The sequence below is a fragment of the Pogona vitticeps genome, chromosome 6 (assembly GCF_051106095.1).
Source record: "Pogona vitticeps strain Pit_001003342236 chromosome 6, PviZW2.1, whole genome shotgun sequence".
NCBI lineage: Eukaryota > Metazoa > Chordata > Lepidosauria > Squamata > Agamidae > Pogona > Pogona vitticeps.
This window is the reverse complement of record NC_135788.1, coordinates 77345916-77369124: the sequence shown is the minus strand read 5'-3', so window position 1 is coordinate 77369124 and position 23209 is coordinate 77345916. Positions and strand designations below refer to the sequence as shown.

The 23209-nt window shown below is 40.0% G+C and overlaps 1 protein-coding gene across 2 annotated transcripts; it reads right to left on the bottom strand.

Moving 5' to 3' along the window:
• Window positions 1–1877: 1877 nt before the first annotated feature.
• On the bottom strand, window positions 1878–22209 carry CHMP5 (charged multivesicular body protein 5). 2 transcript variants are annotated; one of them, XM_078377646.1, is made up of 8 exons: window positions 22021–22209; window positions 18057–18161; window positions 16468–16514; window positions 13246–13339; window positions 13086–13157; window positions 12513–12621; window positions 11437–11549; window positions 1878–2372 (listed from the first exon to the last, which is right to left on the bottom strand). In XM_078377646.1, exons 1-8 carry the CDS (start codon window positions 22087–22089, stop codon window positions 2322–2324), a joined length of 660 nt encoding a protein of 219 aa, XP_078233772.1. In that variant the 5' UTR covers window positions 22090–22209; the 3' UTR covers window positions 1878–2321. The 2 variants fall into 2 exon arrangements, with proteins under 2 accessions (XP_078233772.1, XP_078233771.1); XM_078377645.1 differs by lacking the exon at window positions 1878–2372 and adding an exon at window positions 9442–9975.
• Window positions 22210–23209: the final 1000 nt, after the last annotated feature.

Below are 23209 nucleotides of genomic sequence, written 5' to 3'. Positions count from 1 at the left end.
ATTTCAACAGTGCCCTTTGCCTTGAATTTGCGAATGATGCTTCCTATGGTGTCTCTTGGTATGTTTAACTTCTTTGCAATCTTCTTATAGCCATTGCCCTTCCTGTGAAGACAAATCACCTCTTCTCTTGTCTTCCTGGACCATTCTCTTGACTTCACCATGTTTGTAACCACACCAGTAAATGTCTAGAAGGAGCTGAGTATCACAGTCATTTTAAAGCTGCCTAATTGGTGCTTATTATGCTTGATTGGTGCTCGGTGACATCCACAGGTGTTTTCAATACCTGATCGAAAACACCTGAATGAACCTCTCTTCTTCAGAGTGGTAGTCTTTAAGGGGTTGAATAATTGTGGCAATGAAGAAACCACAAAAGAAACATTTACTACTGTATTACATAAACAATTGATGTTATTTTAGTTGCATTTGGTTCTTTAAAACGTCCTTGTAGGATTTCATTCTGAATACAATTCCAAATGTACACTATAGTCCCTAAACCCCTTTACAGCATTGGGGGTTGAATAATTTTGAACACAACTGTATATTGCATACTTCTCAAGAGGTGATGAAAAGGCAGCATGCTGCCCTTGTCCACATACAGAAAACTCAGTGGTGGTAAGCGCTGGGGGACCAGGGCTCATTTTCTCACAGAATCTGCTAGACCAAGAAGAAGAAAACCAAATCAGAACTGGCTGGAACTCCACTTCCCCTTTTGTAAAAATAGTGTGTACAGAGGGGTCAGGAAGCTATGTATTTAGAAAATCACTGCCATGTCTTTCAAAAGCAATTCTTATAATTTTCATTATAATTCTTCCCCTAACTGCAGGGAGAGAGGATCCAGTAGGGGGCTGGCATCCACAAAAATTATCTAAGATTTGCATAATTTCCATCCCTGTTCTAGGTGGCAACTTTGACACTTGGACCATCAGGTGTCCTTCTCAGAGTTAGAGAAAGATGATTGTGGAAGAAAGCTATTATGATACTTAAGTGCATAGTTAGTTTATCTTACAAGACAATTGGGAAAACCTTCTCCAAAATAACATAAACAAGAAGAGAAATAAGAAATCTCTATTGCTTGTTTTATGCTTTTTACCTCTCAGTTTTATTATCTTACTGATTCTAATGTAACATTTCCAAATGTGCTTAGGATCAAGCCTTTCTGTAAAAAGAATACTTGTTTCATTTTTAATATGCCAATGCCTGCTGACTACCAAGATCATTTAGCTGAAGCTCTCTTGATCAAATCCTGCCCTCTGAAAAGTATCCAGTACCCTTGACCCAGCTGACAACTCATCAAGGCAGAAGAAGTGGTGGCTCTTACAGTAGGAGAATAGGTGGGAATTTGCTGGGATCAGGAGCTTGTCCCACTGTAGCTAGCGCTGCCCGCCTTCCTCATAATAGGTTTTCCATAACATTGGCTGCTGCCCAGGACTTTAAATTCTGTAAACAGTAGGCATGCAGGAGGAAATATCTAGTAGCCTTCTGGCTTTGAAAGACTCCCAAATCATTAAAGAATCAGAGTTTTTGTATGAAAGCAGAAGGAATTGTGGTTTGCTATTAACACTATCACCTAGAAATCAGTATATATTTTAAAAGTTAATACCTTGGTCTTCTTCAGTATTCTAGACCAGTGGTCCCCAACCTTGGGCCTCCAGATATTCTTGGATTTCAACTCCCAGAAACCCTAGGCAGCAGAGGTGGTGGTGAAGGCTTCTGGGAGTTGTAGTGCAAGAACATCTGGAGGCCCAAGGTTGGGGACCACTGTTCTAGACGATAAAACCTCCAGAGTATTACAATATCTGATCAAACCACCATATGATATAGAATGAAAGTCAAAATGGATTATAGAAACTCTTGAATGCATTTTTAAGCAGCTACACTTATGGGTGATGGCAGCTATATTAGCAACAAAGTCAACATACAAGTATTCTTAGAAAATGTTCATGATCACAGCAAGCATAATAAAGTTATTGTAAGATAAATAATCAGAACTGCCTTCTATTGTCCAGAGAAATATAAAATCAAAAGAAACTATAAATAGTCCCAAATACTTTCCAACAATATTTCTACAAATAGTGATGAAGATGAGTTTTGGAGTTCTGAATGGATTCCACCGAAGCAAAGAGTAGTGTCAATTTCTTGTTAATACAAAAGCTAGTAATAAAATATCTTCTTAGAACAGGAGTTAACAGTCATTGTTCACTCCATATTTCATGATAGTAATATTGAGTGATAATGGAACACTGTGATCCCCATCACTCCTCAAACGCTTTTGTTTAGGAGTTTATAAGGTGAAAAATAGCATTGCCCATGAACTTGTGAAGTTATGTTGCAGGGATCTGTGGCAGTCCAAATTCATCCACGAGCACACCATCCTGTGAGAGGAAAAACACAAAAAATTGACAGGTTTTTTTTCCTCATGAAACTTTTTTTTTCCATTTTTTAAATTTTTTTATATATATACACATATCCAAACATAGACATATATATACACACATATGCCTAAATCTCTATCTACAAACGATACATACTGTAGAGCTTAGTCCACCTCATCTCCTTAACATCATCAGATCTTTCCATGAGGGAATGAAAGGCACTGTAGTTTTTGATGGCTCAACATCAGACCCCTTTGACATCCAAAGCGGAGTGAAACAGGGTTGTGTCCTCGCACCAACACTTTTTGGGATCTTTTTTGCTGTCATGCTGAAGCATGCCTTTGGAGCTGCAACCGAGGGCGTCTATCTCCGGACTAGATCAGATGGAAAGCTCTTTAATCTCTCTAGATTGAGAGCGAAGACCAAAGTCCAACTGAAATGCATGCGGGACTTCCTCTTCGCAGATGATGCAGCCATTGTTGCCCACTCTGCTGAAGACCTCCAACAACTCATGAATCATTTCAGCAAGGCCTGCCAAGACTTTGGACTAACAATCAGCCTGAAGAAAACACAAGTCATGGGCCAGGGCGTGGACTCACCTCCCTCTATTACCATCTCCGCACAAGAATTGGAGGTTGCTCATGACTTTGTGTACCTCGGCTCAACCATCTCTGACACCCTCTCTCTAGATGTCGAGCTGGATAAACGCATTGGCAAAGCAGCCACCATGTTCTCTAGACTCACAAAGAGAGTATGGCTCAATAAGAAGCTGACGACACATACGAAGATCCAGGTTTATAGAGCCTGTGTTCTAAGCACACTCCTGTACTGCAGTGAGTCCTGGACCTTTTGTGCACGGCAGGAGAGAAAGCTGAACACCTTCCATATGCGTTGCCTCCAACGGATTTTTGGCATCACCTGGCAGGACAAAGTTCCAAACAGAGCAGTCCTAGAACGAGCTGGAATTTTCAGCATGAATACATTACTGAAACAGCGATGTCTACGTTGGCTTGGGCACATCGTGAGAATGGCTGATGGTCGGATTCCAAAGGATCTTCTCTATGGAGAATTAGTGCAGGGAAAGCGCCCCAGAGGGAGACCACAACTGCGATACAAGGACATCTGCAAGCGAGATCTGAAGGCCTTAGGAATAGACCTCAACAGATGGGAAACCCTGACATCTGACCGTTCAGCCTGGAGGCAGGCAGTGCATCACGGCCTCTCCCAATTTGAAGAGACCCTTGCCCAGCAGGCCGAGGCAAAGAGGAAGTCACATAAGCAGCAAAACCAGGGAGCCGGACAGGGGACAGACTGGGTTTGTCTTCAGTGTGGACGGGACTGTCACTCTCGAATTGGCCTTCTCAGCCACACTAGGCGCTGTTCCAAGCCCTCCATACAGAGCACACTACCATAGTCTTTCGAGACTGAAGGATGCCTAAGAAAGAAGCCTACAAGCCTTTTGTATAATAATACATTTCTTTCAGCAGTGTCTTCTCCTTATTATTCCTTTTGGTCATTTTCTATTTATTACAAAGTTTTTGCTTTCCACCATTCGTAGAACATATTCCAGCTTTCATAGTAAGTTGACTTTTCTTGCCCTTTTAGTCTCTTTGTAAGTCTATCCATTTCAGCGCACTCTAATATTTTTTTGATAATCACTTCGTCTTTTGGTGGGTCTCCCTCCTTCCATACTTGTGCCCATGCTAATCTAGCAGCTGTAAGGACATGTGATATTAAGTAATAACTTTGCTTATTTATATTATTTGGTATTAGTCCCAATAAAAAAGTTTCTGGTTTAAATTGTATTTCTTGTTTAGTCATTTGTTTGATCCATGTATACAGTTTGACCCAATATTTCTTTGCAGTATCACATGTCCACCATGTGTGGTAATAGGTTCCTTCTTGGTTTTTACATTTCCAGCACTTATTCAAAATACAGTGGTGCCTCGCTTAACGAGGGCACCGTTTAACGAAAAATCCGTATAGCGATCCCTTTTTGGGGATCGCTATACGGATCAGCCCCAATCGCCGCACTCGCTTTGCGACGATTGGGGCTCCGGCGGCCATTTTGGAGCCGCCGAACAGCTGATCGGCGGCTCCAAAATGGCCGCCGCATGACCTGAAATGGCCCCTATCAGCGTTTTCGCGCCCTCCCCTTGCTTACGGAGGTCGCGAAAACGCTGCGGGGGGGCATTTCGGGTCATTCGCGGCCATTTTGGAGCCGCCGATCAGCTGATCGGCGGCTCCAAAATGGCCGCCAGACGCGAAAACATCGCTGGAGGGGTAAGTTTGCACACTTATTGGAACGCATTAAACTAAGTTTAATGCGTTCCAATAGGTTTTACTTACCCGCACAGCGATGTTTTCGTATAGCGAAGGTTAATCCGGAACGGATTAACCTCGCTATACGGGGCACCACTGTATTGGCAGAAATTTTTGCAAGTCTGGATGGAGGGAGATGCCATCTATAAAACATTTTATACAAATTTTCCTTATATGACGTTGCTAATGTTAATTTAGATTTTTAGTCCACATTTGTTGCCATTTCTCAAGTTCAATACTATATCCAAAATTTTTTGACCATTTTACCATTGTTTCCTTAACCTCCTCATCTTGAGTGTCCCATTGCAATAAAAACTTATATGCTTTTTGAGTTTGTTGTTTTTCTGTAGTGAGTAATATTTTATCAAGTGCTGTGTATTCGCTATAAAATCCTCCTGTTTTTTTATCCTGATTATAGATTGCAGTTGTAGTTGGGGCCACCATGAAAAAGTCAGTCCTTGACTCTCTAGTTGATCTTTTGTCTTTAACAGTCCTTCCTTATTTAGGAGCTCGTTATATGTCGTTATTTTCTCAAATTTCAATAGGTTTGGGTGCGTGAATGCTTCCATCGGTGAGATCCACCTAGGAGTTTTCATATACATTTTACATTTAATTTTTTCCCAGACTTTTAGTAGACAATTTCTTATTATATTTCTCTTGAAGTATTTATGAGTTTTTGCTTTCCCGTACCATAGGAAGGCATGCCAGCCCGCCTGAAGTTCATGTCCTTCTAAATATAGTATTCTTTTGTTTTTTAATTTTATCCACTCCTTAATCCAATTCAGAGCACTCGCTTGATAATATAAATTCCAATTTGGTAGGCCAAATCCCCCTCTTTCTTTTGCATCTTGTAACAGTTTAAGTTTAATTCTGGGCTTCTTCCTTTGCCATATAAATTTTGTAACTGAAGTATTTAGCTCTTGAAAAAATTTCTGCTCTAATTTAATTGGTAGATTTTGAAAGAGAAAAATTACTTTTGGGAGGATGTTCATTTTGATCGTTGCAATTTTACCTAGAAAGGATAATTGTAATTTCTCCCATCTTGTCAGCTCTTGTTTTATACGTTCCAGGAGTTTCCCATAATTGTCTTCCTTTAATGAGGACCCTCTAGCAGTCAAGTTTATTCCTAAATATTTTACTTTCTTGGCTATTTGAATTCCTGTCTTGGATGTAAGTTGAGTCTTTTGTTCCTGAGTTAGATTTTTGGTTATGAATGTTGTTTTTTCTTGGTTTATTTCTAGTCCAGCTACATGGCCGTATTCCTTTATTTGCTGAAGTAAATTTGGGGCTGTTTCCACTGGATTTTCCAGAATAAAGACCAAATCATCTGCAAATGCTTGGAGTTTGTATGTTTCATCTTTAATCTTTGTTCCTTGTATTTCTTCATTTTTTCTTACTTCTCTATTTAGTATTTCTAATGAAAGAATAAAGAGTAGAGTGTGTGCACCCTTGTCGTGTACCTTTAGTAATTTCAATTTTGTCTGTTCCTTCTCCATATACGATTATTTTTGCTATTTGCTTTGTATAGATTGCTTTTATCATGTTTAGAAAATTTTGTCCAACGTCCATGCCCTCCAATTGTGTTTTCATAAATTCCCAGTTTAGATTGTCAAAAGCTTTTTGAGCATCTAAAAATAAAAGCGCCATTTGTTTTTCTGGGTGTTCTTCATAATATTCTAAGATATTTATTATTGTTCTTATGTTGTTTTTTAATTGTCGTTTGGGGAGGAAGCCATTTTGGTCTTCATGTATAAATTGTACTAAATATTTTTTCAATCTTTCCGCCATGACATTTGCAAATATTTTATAGTCTACATTAAGTAGTGTTATATTTTTTCTTATAAAGGAACAGAGCTCCTATAATTATGGGACTAACAAAATTACAGCTACTGGGAAAATGCATACGGTTTTGCACACTAAGAGAGAAAGTGGCCTGTAAGTGAAACAAATAATAAAGTGTTCAAAACACGTCACAGTTATTCTCTCAGTAGCAGCCGCAAGGATTCAGCCCAACAGAATTATCTTTGTAATGGATTATTCGGAAAAGGGGTGATGATAGCCTAAGGCTGCCTAGCTGAACTCGCAGAATATGCACCATTTAAATCACAGCCATTGATTCATGAAGGGATTCAGAGGCAAAGCTAAATAATGCGGCTCTTTCGATTCACCTCATGCCACACGCGCAGGCATTTGGAGGCACCGCCAGGCACAGGTGCCGCGAGCAGGTTTGCCCCGGGTGAAGCCCGCCAGCCCGCCCGCCCGTTATGGGCTCCCCACCCCACCACCCCCGTCATGCCCGTCTTCAAGGGACCCTCTCGGCACCACACAGCGCTCTGCTGAGAGCCTCCGGGTGTCTCTCGGCACCAAAGACTGGAACGGAGTCCAGCCGAACGAGAGCCAACGGGGCGAGGAGCTGCGGCAAAGGCATGCAATAAATGGCAATGCTCTCGCGGTGCAATGAAGAGTGGCCCTCCGCCCACATCGCTGCCCGGCCGGCAGGGCAAGCAAGGCGCCCGGTCCAGCCTTCCTGAGGCGCTCGCCGCGCTCGAGGGAGAAGCAGCTTCCAGCGCCCGGCCTAGTCCTGCCTCGCAGGCGGGGGGGGAATGGAGGCGCTCCCAATCTTACCGTATGTGACCGTTACGGTCAAGGCCGAGCTCCCGCCCGGCACAGCCATCCCCGTTCGCCCGCTTCACCCAGGGAGCCGCCTCGTCGTCTATCCGCTGCAGCGGCGCCTCCGCCCAGGCCGGAAACCGCCAGACGCCCGTGAGGAGGAGGCAGGAATGGAAAACTTCCGCCTGGCAGCCTCTCCCTCCTTCCAGGCCGTCGCGGACTCGGGAGAATGTTGTGTGAATGAGGTTCTCTGGTAGTAGACACGCGTTTTAACAAATCCCTGATGGCCAGTCTACGAGTACTCTTACACGTTCGCTGTGCAGGAGGAGGAATTTCATGATAGAGCTTTTCCTCTTACGTGCCTTCCTGTCGGAGCCGACTTAAACAGCGATCCTCGCTGGGTTTTCAGCTACACATTCTCTTCCAATACTATAGTCTTAGGGCTGTGTAGTAAAGTTCTTCACCTATTTTTAAAGTACCTCCTTACTGCCCACCCCACAATTGGGAATAATCGATTCCTAAGAAAACCTTCCAATTTGAGACTAATAATTAATGTGAGTTTATGGCAGGATGACCAAAAACAACCAAGCCTTATTCCATTTTTGTTTTAGAGATGGCCAGTTATGCCCCAGGAAGCTTGCAGCCTTTTAAAGACTGACCTTCCCTCCCCTTTTAGAACTAAAAGAGCTCTTTAAAGAAATCATGTTTGGTCATTTCTGTTTTTGAAAAATTGGAGGAAAATGGCCCTTGAGCCCTTGGCAGTTTCTGCTCTTGGCTTTATGAAAAATCATCTCGTTTCTTTCCCATTTGACACAAGCTTTAGAAATATACCATACTGTATATTGCATACTTCTCAAGAGGTGATGAAAAGGCAGCATGCTGCCCTTGTCCACATACAGAAAACTCAGTGGTGGTAAGCGCTGGGGGACCAGGGCTCATTTTCTCACAGAATCTGCTAGACCAAGAAGAAGAAAACCAAATCAGAACTGGCTGGAACTCCACTTCCCCTTTTGTAAAAATAGTGTGTACAGAGGGGTCAGGAAGCTATGTATTTAGAAAATCACTGCCATGTCTTTCAAAAGCAATTCTTATAATTTTCATTATAATTCTTCCCCTAACTGCAGGGAGAGAGGATCCAGTAGGGGGCTGGCATCCACAAAAATTATCTAAGATTTGCATAATTTCCATCCCTGTTCTAGGTGGCAACTTTGACACTTGGACCATCAGGTGTCCTTCTCAGAGTTAGAGAAAGATGATTGTGGAAGAAAGCTATTATGATACTTAAGTGCATAGTTAGTTTATCTTACAAGACAATTGGGAAAACCTTCTCCAAAATAACATAAACAAGAAGAGAAATAAGAAATCTCTATTGCTTGTTTTATGCTTTTTACCTCTCAGTTTTATTATCTTACTGATTCTAATGTAACATTTCCAAATGTGCTTAGGATCAAGCCTTTCTGTAAAAAGAATACTTGTTTCATTTTTAATATGCCAATGCCTGCTGACTACCAAGATCATTTAGCTGAAGCTCTCTTGATCAAATCCTGCCCTCTGAAAAGTATCCAGTACCCTTGACCCAGCTGACAACTCATCAAGGCAGAAGAAGTGGTGGCTCTTACAGTAGGAGAATAGGTGGGAATTTGCTGGGACCAGGAGCTTGTCCTAGCTAGCGCTGCCCGCCTTCCTCATAATAGGTTTTCCATAACATTGGCTGCTGCCCAGGACTTTAAATTCTGTAAACAGTAGGCATGCAGGAGGAAATATCTAGCAGCCTTCTGGCTTTGAAAGACTCCCAAATCATTAAAGAGTCAGAGTTTTTGTATGAAAGCAGAAGGAATTGTGGTTTGCTATTAACACTACCACCTGGAAATCAGTATATATTTTAAAAGTTGATACCTTGGTCTTCTTCAGTATTCTAGACCAGTGGTCCCCAACCTTGGGCCTCCAGATATTCTTGGATTTCAACTCCCAGAAACCCTAGGCAGCAGAGGTGGTGGTGAAGGCTTCTGGGAGTTGTAGTGCAAGAACATCTGGAGGCCCAAGGTTGGGGACCACTGTTCTAGACGATAAAACCTCCAGAGTATTACAATATCTGATCAAACCACCATATATGATATAGAATGAAAGTCAAAATGGGTTATAGAAACTCTTGAATGCATTTTTTAAGCAGCTACACTTATGGGTGATGGAAGCTATATTAGCAACAAAGTCAACATACAAGTATTCTTAGAAAATGTTCATGATCACAGCAAGCATAATAAAGTTATTGTAAGATAAATAATCAGAACTGCCTTCTATTGTCCAGAGAAACATAAAATCAAAAGAAACTATAAATAGTCCCAAATACTTTCCAACAATATTTCTACAAATAGTGATGAAGATGAGTTTTGGAGTTCTGAATGGATTCCACCGAAGCAAAGAGTAGTGTCAATTTCTTGTTAATACAAAAGCTAGTAATAAAATATCTTCTTAGAACAGGAGTTAACAGTCATTGTTCACTCCATATTTCATGATAGTAATATTGAGTGATAATGGAGCACTATGATCCCCATCACTCCTCAAAGGCTTTTGTTTAGGAGTTTATAAGATGAAAAATAGCATTCCCCATTAACTTGTGAAGTTATGTTGCAGGGATCTGTGGCAGTCCAAATTCATCCACCAGCACACCATCCTGTGAGAGGAAAAACACAAAAAATTGACAGTTTTTTTTCCTCATGAAACTTTTAAAAAGTATACGCACTATAAACCACTGGAATTTCATGTGCATATCCAAATTATAGAACAGTAGATATAACACTGTGCCCACATGCTATCAAACATTTTTATTTCAATTAATAAATTGCATTGATTTAAAAACTGCTTTTCTAGCATGTTGGCCAAAAGTATGTTGTGTAAGTAACACCAGCAGAAAGCAATGACATAATTTGCGCTGGCATGTTGCCACTAATTAATGACTCCATGCTTGGATCCACACTGCACATCATGTGGGTGGGTGAGATGTTACATAACCAAAAATCTAAGCAGGACGTGTCAAGTAGTAGTTTGCTACTGCAAGTAAGCACATCCTCCTCCCATTGGCATAACTGCACAACAGCATTTTGGCCATTCTCTGAAAGAAATTACCCAATAGGGACATTATATTTGCTTTACAAAAATAATGGAGGAAGAAGCAATTCTGAAAAGGCATGGCAAGAAGACTCTTCTTATTTGCCAACTAAAGACATATACACATTTATAACTAGTGCAGTCCTAACTGGCCAGGACAGATTGAATCACAATTGTTTCTGATGCAAATCACTGAGGACTACTTTTGTTCTGCTGTAATTTTTTGCTAGCATTGTGACTTTGTGCCTAGGCTGCAGGAGGCTCAGATATCAAACAACGTGGTTCCTTTCCTTTTCATTTTTATTCCAGTACAATACTGTCATCTGATTACTCTGCACATATATGATCTACCAACAGAAAGGGCTTGTGCCTAATCCTGATTACCTACGGTTGGTGCATTCTTGAGTTACTACTGTTCAGTGTTATATATAGTAGTACAGAATATAAATAATAAATTAAGTGTTATAAAATATCATGAAAGCTAAGACTAAATTCAGTTACCACATCAAACCACAGTTTATGCTAAATATAGATTGAACTTTAAATTACTGTTTTAGCTTCCATACATACAGTTCATTACCATAGTTCAGGAGCCTGCTGGGAGGACATGATGGTCATAACTATGGTTAATCAATTCAGACATTCATGGTTTCCAAAGCTACTTCCTACCAGAGATCTGCTGGTTGCACACAAGCTGTCATTTGTCAGTTATTACAACATGCCAAATCACAGATAACTTCTTCAATCATTGTTTGATATGATGACTGACTTCAGCCTCACATCACTTGTTAACCTACTAGAAATTTAAACCATAACAAATTCAAGTAAGAAAATTCACTTTACTTACACTATTTAGTCTTGAATATAAGATAAAAATGCATATGGAAGGTCTAAATATATATTTATTAATGTGAGGGAAATAAAACTACAATCATATTGGGCTCTCATAACATGATTTTAGGAAAGGCTCTATTGTAAAATACTCTGATTAATATGCATGTTGGAAAAAGGGATAAAAGAGACTCACTTTATTTTTAGTTTCAGTTGGCACACCCTCTGGAATTGATGGAACAGACGCAGCTTCATCTAGATAGGAGCTATCTTCATCGGCTAGAAGTTCATCACCCAGTGCTTCCAGTTCTACAATTGTTGTTAGTACAGAAAAAGTCTAGTGACCAGTGACATAAAGACTGATAGTGTAAAAACTGCACAAAACAAGGTACAATCCATTTAAATACAAATAAACCAGCACTTCTGAAATCATTCCATTCATTCATTCATTCATTCATTCATTCATTCATTCATTCATTCATTCAGCTAGTTATATACTGCTCCTATTAGTATACACCACTATTCTGGCGATTAAAATAAAAATATATGAACCTCCCTGTATAGCTAGACATTCTGTAAATACTTAAGACAGCAAGATAATGACAACATTGAACATAAAATGATGCCAGAAAACCAGCATGAGCACAGATGGAGATAAAAGTAGAGCAGTAGAGCAGGGCGGAAGAATTCAAAAGAGGCTGCCCTCAAATGCTTCCAGAAAGAGAAGTGTTTTCAGCAGCCTCTTCAAACTCTTAAAATTAACAATTCCAAAACATTGTTTAGTCTATTTATATCTCACTTCTTACCCCAAACCCTGCCCCCATAGGCTAGTTTCAGGGGAAGGTGATAAGAAAAATAGAAAAACTTAAACACAATTTCTTAAGTCTGTAGTGTCTGTCACTTAGAAGACATATTCAAATGTCTTTTTGTTTTCTATCTTTACATTTTGTTCACATTCTTCCACCATGGCATACAACACTGGACACAACAGTAACATTTGGGGGAAGCAGGAGGCTCTCTACCCAGCATCCCTCAATGACACTGCCTTTTCCTGCCACCATTAGAAGTATGAACATAGCAGTGCCAGTCAGCAGAGGAGTTCTGTGGTAGATATGTGAGGATGCAACTGACATCCAGTGGGTTGCACATTATTTTCATCTTGTGCATCCCTCCATTAACTTACAATGCCAAATCTTGGTTAAAGAAAGTAAGCTGCCTATAATCTACCTATCCTGAGTACTTCTAGAAAGTTAGACTGTACTGGCAACTTACCAGCCTCTAAGTCATCTTCATCAATTTCTGGGGTTCCATAACTACGACCCAATGCTTCCTGAATTTCACTAGCATCTTCCATCATATCTTCCAACTGGTCTTGCAGATCCTGACAATTACAAAATATGTACCTGAATGATAATACCTAAGTTTTAAAATGGCCTATTACTCTAATATTTACTTCAGCTTATTTTTCTCTTGCTGCCTCTGAACCAGTGGGCTGGATTCACATTTAATCAAGTACAGAGCAAATTCCTGGAAATCTTGGATTGAAGACAAAATTATTTCAATCAGTTTATTCTAAGTAGGATTGAATCCAGCTCTTACCTTTCTACTTCTTATTTTGCTTTTCAGCTCTGTTAAAACAGTTTCAAAGTGGGCCCAAAGTAGTTTAGCTAACATAGTACCACCACCATTAATGATTCCTTGGGATTAACATTTTAATATCCATTCCAAAATAGCGAGAAGACAAAGCAAAGGCATAATTATGCCAAAGTGTGCAACCATAATCTATCTCTGGAGTTTCAAGTGGTTCAGGTGGCCATCCGGTTTTCAACATACAAGAAGATTCACCTCAATATGATCAATTTTAACTTGCTTGTAAGCCTTTTTCATTTCCTTCACTCCCAGTTTCATGGCATCAACCTAGGAGGAAAAACACATTTGGTATTAAAACTAAATATAACACATACAAAAATATGTAAAATCACATTGAAAAGAAAAGCAGAATTACCGTTGTTTTCGTATCTTTCAATGACTGGATTGTATAATTGGCTTGCTCCATGTTGAATGACTGCTGGGCAAGATTATCACGCTGATTTTCATACCTATGTTCAAAACGCACAATAGTTCAGTGTTTGAAGGCAGTAAGTCACATACTAGTGCTGCTTCTGTAATTTCTGCCCTTCCTTCCAAAGACTCAGATCCAATAGTGCACATCTGAAGACCTGTCCAAAGGTTTTAGGGCAAGTATGGACAACTGGCAACCTTGTAGTAAATGTATGAGTCGCTCAGTGCCTTTTGAATTTTAGGCCACACTTAACTGTTTGCTTATTATTCAACTGCTAAGAAAAAGTTACTTTTTCCAAGTCATAGCAGATATCCCATCTTTTAGTGCCACATCTCACTCTGTATTCATGCATTCATTCAATTTTTATACCACCCATTTGGCTGAGGCCACTCTGGGTAGTTTGCAGCATATAAACACTACCACGTACCATTTAACATAACAAAATAGAAAAGTAAAATATAAATAAGCAATAAAAACATAAAAATACATCAAAATAAATATTTGAAAACATTCAAAGCAATTAAAATATTTAAAACATTTATAATGGCAAACACTGCACAGATAGGCTAATTGGACTCAGTTAAACTTGCAGGCATGATGTTTTCGTCTGCCCTACTAATGCCTGAACAAATATGTTCCCTATGAAAGCCATAATACTGTGCAATGATTATATTATTGTAGAGTCTGAACAATGGCTAAAATCCTGTTCAAGTTTCACCTGTTACACCTTATGTCCGGACAGACAGCACTGTGCAATCAACATGTTTCACACTTCAGTTGCACGGTTCATGTTACATTTGTCCAATTCACTGCATGGTTTGCAACTGTATGGTTCACATAATGGTTGCACTGTTCACATCAGGACTACCGCATGACACACCTGTGGAAATGCTTTGTGGATATTACTTCCATCCTGCTGTGATTTTTTCCCTACTACTTCCACAGCTTTGCACTGTGAATGTGTAGTTGCAAAACATGATTTCAGCCATCTTTTTTCACTTCTTGACACTACAGTGAGGTCTTGACTTGAGAACTTAATCCGTATTGGAAGGTGGTTCTCAAGTCAAAAAGTTCTCAGGTCAAATCTGCATTTCCCATAGGAATGCATTGAGAACCATTTGATCCGTATCTGTTCTTTTCCGTCCATAGAAACTAATGGGAAGCTGCTATTCCGCCTTCGACCACTAGAGGGGGATATTTTGTTTCTCTTTTTTTAGGTCAAGAAAGGTTCAGGGAAGGCAGGGAAAATACAGTCCAGGCAGTACAGTACCAGGCAGTCTGAAGACTGTCTCCCAATCCACTCTCTAAACGCTGAGAGGAGTGAGGAAGCAGACAGGCACCCTTTTCACTGGCCAACAGTTAACTGAAAGTTCAAATTTTGCACTTTCCCTGTCTCCCACGTGTTTTTTTTCAGTTCTTAACTCAAATCTAAGTATGTAAGTCAAGTCAATATTTTCCTATGAGAGTGGTTCTTAAGTCAAAATGTTCTTAACTCAAGCCGTTCTTAAGTCAAGACCCCACTGTAACTGCTTGATGCCAAAGGTAGCCTCTGCAAGCAAAGTAAATATCACCACTACAGATAATACCAGGATTGAAAACTGCTACAGTGGTGCCTCGCATAACGTTTGCTTCGTTTAACTTTTTTTTTGCTTAACGTTTATTTTTTCAGAGTCAGATTGTGCTTCGTATAACGTTTTTCCCTATGGGCGATTTTCGCATAGCGTTTTTGGGACCATGCTTCGCTTAACGTTTTTTGTTTTAGGTCCCCTGCTTCACTTAACGATGTTTTTTTTTTCAATTAAAAAAGTGTCTTAGAAGGGTCAAAAACGGTTCTAAATGCTTGGATTCGTTAGAGGACCCCTTAAGACATGTGCAAACCTGATTTGGCTTTGATCTGACTTTTCGTTAATTTTTTGTGAATTTTTGTTTTTTGGCCCATAGGAACCAATGGACCTGTCAAAATCTGACAGCTCCATGCTTTCCTATGGGGGAGAAAACAATTTACAAAAAATTAACGAAAGTTCAGATCAAAGCCAAATCAGGTTTGCACACAACTTAGGGGGTCCTCTAACGAACCCAAGAATTTAGAACAGTTGCTGAGTCTTCATTAATTTTTTGTGAATTTTTTCTTCCCCCATAGGAAATAATGGAGCTGTCAGATTTTGACAGCTGTCAAAAGTTGGGGGAAAAAAATTCACCATTAATTAACGAAAAGTCAGATCAAAGCCAAATTAACTTTTGCATCCGTTTTAGAGGGTGCAGAAGCTAATCCAAGCATTTAAAACCATTTTTGACCCTTTTATGACACACTTAATTTTGCAAAAATTGACTTCGCAAAGCCATTGAAACGTATTGAGTCAGCTACAATACATTCCAATGGAGGATACATTGTATCGTTTAACGATGTTTCCTATGGGTTTTTTCGCTTAAGGACGCCAATCCGTGCCTATTGGAACGGATTAACCGGTTTCCAATGCATCTCTATGGGAAATCGTGTTTCGCATAAAGTTTTTTTCGCATAAGGTTTTTTTTTTGGAACCAATTAAAAACGTTATGCGAGGCACCACTGTACTTAATTACTGGCCTTAAACAACACATAACCCTATCATATTTGCTTAGTTTGTTAACTGACTCTAAGCCAGAATTGACAATTTGGGCTGCAATCAATAAGATTTTTTTAAATATATATATATTTTTCTAAATCAAATAGATTAGTCATTTATGAAATGAATGGAGTAAAAATATTGATAGTCCAATCCACATGACTTACATTTAACCAAACAAGCAGTAACATGAAACACAATAATCACAGCTAAATAATAAAAACATGTGAAAACAAAGTAAAAAAACAATCCATGTAGCATCATAAAGACTAGGAAATAATGCCATAAGTAAAAGCTTATATAACATGAATAGTGCTTATGAGTGGAATTTTTAAATTTTGGAACAGTCATTCCACCTCGACACAGAAGCCACTGCTGGCCATTATAGGATGCTAAACAACCCATCCTAGCAGCAACAACTGATCCCTCCAGAGGCAGAGGACATGAAGAGTAGTAACTGTGGTAATGCTGGTGTATCTACAATCCAACATTAATAGACTTCTCATTTTCTTGAAACTAGTACTGCGTTTTACAAGTGAAAATAAAGAAGACTGAAACTTACATTCGCTTCTGTTTTAATACTCTCAAGGCTTTCTGCTTTACCATGTTCTAGAGAAGAAATAACAATTAGTTATCTGTACCAATAAGGAAAGCTTGCCAAATTACCACATAGGCATCCTTCAGTCTCAAGAGAGTATGGTAACATGATCTGAATCGAGGAGTGTCCTCTCCAGAGCATGAAGCCCGGGTAAGGTAATATGGAGGATAGGCTGTTACCCAAGCAGCAGATCCCCCCTCTCCACATTGCTGAAATGGTCCAACGGAAAGGCAAGAGCCAATACGACTGGTTCCAGCAACGTCGCAGGAGTTGGCAGAACGACACGAGCTGCCTTCGGGACTCCAGCTCCGGATTTTGCCTCTAGGTTAACTCCTGAAGCCTTTTCCATTGGTGGATATAGCCACAAGGCAGTGGAGGTTTGAAATTGGAGTTTTCCTTCTCCTAGATGGGCTGCCTTCCATGGCTGACGAGCCCCACCTACCCAGCTTGCCAAATTACTGATTATTTTTAAGATTAAATACCAATCTTCTACTGTAACACCTACAGACAACAAGAACATTTGATATCATCTATATACCATTTCTGCTGGCTGGATAGCACAGCAAGTTGGATACAGGCGTCAGGAGTTTAATTCACTACGGAGCCTTGTAGGAGAAGGGCCAGCGTGTGTGATCTTGGTCAAGCTACATGTTCCCAGAGCACCACCAAAAGGAAATGGTAAGCCACTCAATACACAGGAAACCCTTAAAAGTACTGCATAAGTTGGAATCAACCTGACTATTATTATTATTATAAACCACTTAAGTAAACAATATTAAAGAACATCTCAGCATTTTAAGACATTTCACAGACTTCAAGGTCCAAAACTCCCTTACACAACCCCTTTTATCTTCATAATCATCCAGTAACATATCAGAATATATCTTTTCTGAGTGGGATTTTGAACCAACTCTCCCTTTTGAATTCAAACTCTCTGTCCCCTATATCACATTGGCTCTTATCTTTTCTTAAGGAAGACGAATGTGGTTAAAATACATATATTTACTTGTCTTACATCCAAAATGTGTGGTTAATAAGAAACTATACAGCAGACTGTAAACAGTATACACTTAATTTTTATTCACCATTACAACAGATCTTTCAGGAAAGTCATTATTGGTATTTAGAAATGAGAAACACAAGGCAAGTGGTTGTGCCTTGCTCAAAACCAGCCAGCAAATCTATGAAAGGAGAACTTAAATCCAAGGTATTTAGCCCAAAGTCTAACATGATGCCTGCTTCACATTCTACATTATTTGGGGGAAAACTGTATCAGAATGCCATTTGACAAAACTGCAATGTGAATTTCTGCACACACAACAGGGTTTTTCAGTCACTGCTTTCTCATGGGCAGAGATAATACAGGTATAACCTCAGACAAGGCTCTCTGATATGACACCAGGACTGTATACAAGGCATTTTCTTATGTTGTAATTTAGGTCTCGGATACTGAGAGAATTATGAGAAGAATATCCAATAACACTTCAAAAACCTGGGAAACAGGTTATATGATTTAGCATGAGTCACCTCACCATAAATAGCTCATATCCTACCTTTGCAGGTCCCTCCCTCATTTTCTTCATTTGATCTTTATACTTCACCAGTTCTGCATCAAGCCTTGAAATTTTCTTGTCAATGGACTCTGCCCTGCTATCCACCTTTAGAAAGAAAGATGAAAAGAAGTATCTTGTTACTCATAACAGAACCATTAAATTCTGAAGCCAGTCAAAGTAATTATAGAAATTCTCAATGAACTTCAGTGACTCCACTTAGCAATGGAACTCACAATCTATAGCAAATTATTATCGGTTTTCCTTTAACAATAATACCGACCCACAAAAAGCATAAGCACATTAGCACGTAAAGACCACTGAGATAAAGTGCGTCTTCCTAGGGAGAGAAAGCTCACTTTCAATTGCCAATCTAGAGGCACAAAAGAGAAAACTGTCCTTATAGCAAGATAATTTGACAGCAAGCCATAATGGTGAAAAGAGGAAGGGACTGGGAAACTGGCCGCTGCACAAGCTAGTTATATAGCTATATAAACCTGCATTTATAATGCAAATTTAAATAGGAATTCAAATTCCACAGGCATTGATTTTTAAATAATTCTTTACTACACAGGGGGAACCTTTGAACATTACAGCATACAATGCCTTAGTACAACCAGTGGGTACTTATTTTATGACCAGTAAAACCCAATGTCAGGTCACAAATAGATTGTGAAATGTCCCTCAGTTTCAAACTAGCTTGCCACGAAAATCTAAAACAGTCATCGGCACATGTAGCTAACTGGAAGTTGCTTTGTTGCATCTTCTCTCCCCCAAAAAGTAAAATAAAAGTGAAATGAGTAGGAAAGCATATAAAGCATTTCAAGTTATGACTAAAATTTTGTATACAGGAAACTAAATTAAAACTTATTTTACATAATTTTAATGGCAATATTAATCTAGCCACTAAAATACTGAGGGAGGATGGCATATTGTAAGAAAAGATCTCCCAAGAATTTGAGGAGGAAGTAGTAGGAGAGGTATATAAGTGGATCTTCTCTCCCGTTTTTCAAAAATTTCCGGGGATATCTGATGAATTTTATATTCTTTTGCTGCTCTCCAATAACATTTCTTACAATACTAGTAAAGTGGCCAAATACTGTGCTGTCACAATAGTTTGCTGCAGTCTTCTGACCACACAAGGTCTTTAAGTGCCCCCGTCCTTGTTAGAAATGTTTTGTTTAACTTACTTTCAAGGAGAGTAGGGTGGCATATTGATGGTTATATTTGTCTCTTAATTTCATCTTATATCATGTGACTGCTGTGATGTTTTAAAAGCTTTTATGTCCTTCAGTGTCGCTGGCTAACTTAGAACTTATTTTTAACTTTAATGTCATTAAAGAGCCAGATTGTGCATTGATGGTGACATGTCTTGACCAATGTTTCTGATATTATGTGATTTTTATCTAAATAACGTATTATCTTCCTGGTCATTGACCGTAATAAACTATGATGATGATGATGATGATTATGAGGAGGAGGAGGAGGAGGAGGAGGAGGAGGAGGAGGAGGAGGGATGGCATATGGTGAGAAAAGATCTGCCAAGTGTTCGAGGGGAACATAGAAGAAGAGTTATATCAGTGGTGAAGGATAAGACAACATTCAAATATGCAGCCTGATACTCTCATCCTGAACAGAAACTGCACATACATGAGCATATAGCTTTCTGATGGCTCAGGAAAAAGTAACTTGTACTTTTTTCAGGAGGAAAACAAAGCTGATATTCTTAGAAACCTAAGCTGTTCATCTGAATACAACATTCATACACAGTAGGACTTCCATATCTGCTGGGAATTGGTTTCAAGCCCCCCCCCCGCATGGATACCGAAAACCACGGATAATATTATTATCATTATATGTAAAATAAAGGTCAATAAAATTCTCTTTACGACATGAGTTAGTTTACAAGACATATACCAAATACATACATTTGGGAACCACCCAGTCCCAGGCACAGACTTTATCTTATGTTTCACAGACACATATAATCCCAAATCAAGATTTTAACTGGTGTCAATGTCAGAATGCTAATATTATGCATACTAATTTGATAAACAGACTGCATCACAAGCCACACTTCTAAACTAGAACTTCATATTTAATTTGCTTTGCTTTCTTTTTGGAGTCTAAAAGACGCTATTAAATATTAGTTACAAGGATCTGCTAATGTGGAGCAGCACACTTAATATGCTTCAAATTACAGATAAACAAATCAAAAACCACTTCAATTTGTTTTGAAGTGAATCATACATTATCATCCTCTAACTAGCAATAATATATGGCAAAAATCCCTGCAGTACACTCCATATTTTTGGAAATGGGTTCCTCAATGTATAGTGCCCATGACAGATGAGATAGAAACCTACAGAAAACAAGTGAATTAATGCGTTATGCTCATGCATTCATTTTCACTAATGAAATGTATCTTGCAATGTATGTTTATCCCAAGAAAATAGAGATCCACCAGGGAACAAAAATGCCATGATGTACAGCAGTGGTTCTCAAACTGGGGTCCCCAGATGTTCTTGGGCAGCAGTTCCCAGAACCCTTCACCACTTGCTCTGCTAGCCAGGATTTCTGGGAGTTGAAGTCCAAGAACATCTGGGAACCCGTATGAGAACCAATGGTGTACAGAAATGGTTCTTAACCTTGGATAATCCAGGTGTTCTTGGACTCTAACTCCCAAAAACGCTGGCCAGCACAGCTGGTGGTGAAGGCTTCTGGGAACTGCAGTCCAAGATCACCTGGGTCACTCAAGGCTGGGAATCACTGGATTGCACAGCAAGCTTATTGGCAGTCTCTCCCATGGCCTCCCTGTACAGTATCAAGTAAGAATTTTCTTCAAGTGATCAGAAAGGCAGATTTCATCACCTGGAAGAGTACTGGTCCCCTGTCTCCATTACTGCCTACCAATAAGCCAGACATGATTCGGTCAGAATAGACAACTGTGTTAAATCAAGTTGTCTGTGTCATAATTAATCTTTTACGCTTACAGTTAAACTATGATAGAGGCTGACCAGAAGCATTAAAGAGTGTAGGAAACTTTATGAATGTTTTTTATAAACTTATGCTTTTTATGTAACATATTTGCATACACCTAAACATGCAATGAAAAGATAACATTACTGTACTAGATTTCAAAATACAGTACATCATACTGTCAGCCATGAGACATACAAAAATATTTCAGAGGAAGAACTGGCTACTTCTTTATGTAAGGTAGTTTGAGTTTAAGAAAAACGATGTACAGTACAAGATTGCCACAAACAAAAGTAATTTCTAAATGTGTAATCCCTCCCATGACCTATTAGTTGTTTAAATAAAAAAAAAGAATGACAAAGCTGGACTTATCTCAAATGGGGTTTTTAGAGAATCTGTACATAAATGTTTTAATATATGTTTATACATGTTAATTATAGCACAAGAGGTCTCCTGAAACAATCTATTTCAAGGTTTCTGTTGTTACTACTTTTTACAACCATTTGAATGCACATTTGAGATTCTTCGCTGCGTTTCTTACTGTTTTGTTGTTCACACCCATCCCTCCAATCCTACACAGAGCCAGGAGCAAGTAAGACTTTATTTTTATTATCAAATCAAAAAGGTCGCACTGAAAAGTGTTGTTGTATAAACGGTTTTAGGACTCCCCAACTTTAAAAGCCCGGCTAGTCATCGACACCGCCGGGGCCAGCCAGAGAAGCGAGTGCCTCTGGGGATCGCACAGACAACCAGCAGCCTCGCAGCCCAGGCCAGGCCGGGGCCGAGCTCTTGGGACCCCCAAAAGCTTGCAAGGCGCGGTTGGGGGGGGGGGCTGTTCATGGGACGGAAGGCTGGGAAGGAACGGCCGCCTTCCCTCGAGGCCCAGAAGGCCGGTTTCCTTGGCCGTCGCCAGAATCCTCCGCCCTCTGGCCGAGACACCCCCACACCCACACACACCCCGCTCTCGCTCTTTCTCGAAAAGACCCACCGTGCCAATACAATCCGTCAAGTTCGGAGGCGGCGCCTTGGGCTTCGACTTCCCAAACAGGCGGTTCATCGCGGCAACTACAAGTCCAGCGCCCGGCACAAGCCCACCCGAACAAGCCGACAACAACAAAAGGGCCTCCCGGAAGCTACCGCAAGAAAACCCTCCTCAAGACCAGGAAGCAACCGCCCGCGCCTGACGTGCCAACTCAGCAGCCAATCAACGCCTGGCAGGAAAACGTCAGGCCATTGTGATCTTTTTACAGGAGGCAGTCACGTGATGCCAGACGAGGCCAGGGGCTTGGACGGGAAGGATGGCGAGGGCTCGCTCAGGCTTTCATTGTGGTCTGGGTTGTGGATGTTCGGGAGAGTAGGGAACGGAAGAGGTCGTATGTAAACACGGTATTGCGGCTTCTCGCCTTCATGGGAGGGAAAAAACATCTGTATAGTTCCCCGAAATATCTCTTTCACACCCAGCTGGTTTAATATACGAGCAATTGCACAAACCGTATTGAAGTTATAATCTTGTACACATTTACAGTGGATAGCAAAAGTTCACACAACCCTGTTAAAACGTCAAGTGTTTGTGATGTAAAAAAATGAGACAAAGATACATCATTTCAGAACTTTTTCTACTTTTAATGAGACCTATGAACTGTACAACTCTGTTGAACAAACTGAAATCTTTTAGATGGAGGGAAGTAAAAATAAAAAAAACGTAAATAATTATTTCTGCACTACTTAAAGGGGCATTCACGAACTCCACTTGGTTAAGTCCCATGGCCACTTCTGGAAGGGGGCATATTTCAGTAACTATCATCACTGTCCTCTTCCGTCTCCTCATTATCAGAATCTTTAGCTCTTCTCCTAAGCTTCCTTCTTTTTCCTTTTGTGGGAAGAAATGGGAGACTCTTTACATCTCTTTTTAATAACTCAAGCTGTTTTACTCCTTGTCTACATTGCCCTTTTCCTTCTCATATTTCCTTGTTCACATCTCTTACCACTTCAGGCTCACTAGAGCTTGATAAACTATATATGCTAACATCCACACTGGGATTATCACCAAATTCCTGGGGAGGGGCTAATGAAGGTGAGGTAGGAGGTGGTGGGGAAGATGGTGCCAAAATGGGTGGCAATGGGACAGGGGGTGGATTGGGTAATGGGGCAATGTATGGGGGTGGGGGTTATCTAAG

Excerpts from the sequence above, each read along its gene's own strand:
- CHMP5 (XM_078377646.1), bottom strand. The coding sequence starts at position 22,089 with ATGAACCGCCTGTTTGGGAAGTCGAAGCCCAAGGCGCCGCCTCCGAAC. Across the intron at positions 13,340-16,467 it reads GTATTAAAACAGAAGCGAAT|GTATGAAAATCAGCGTGATA; the intron begins GTAAGTTTCAGT and ends TTTTGAACATAG. Across the intron at positions 11,550-12,512 it reads TGAAGATGACTTAGAGGCTG|AACTGGAAGCACTGGGTGAT; the intron begins GTAAGTTGCCAG and ends CAACAATTGTAG.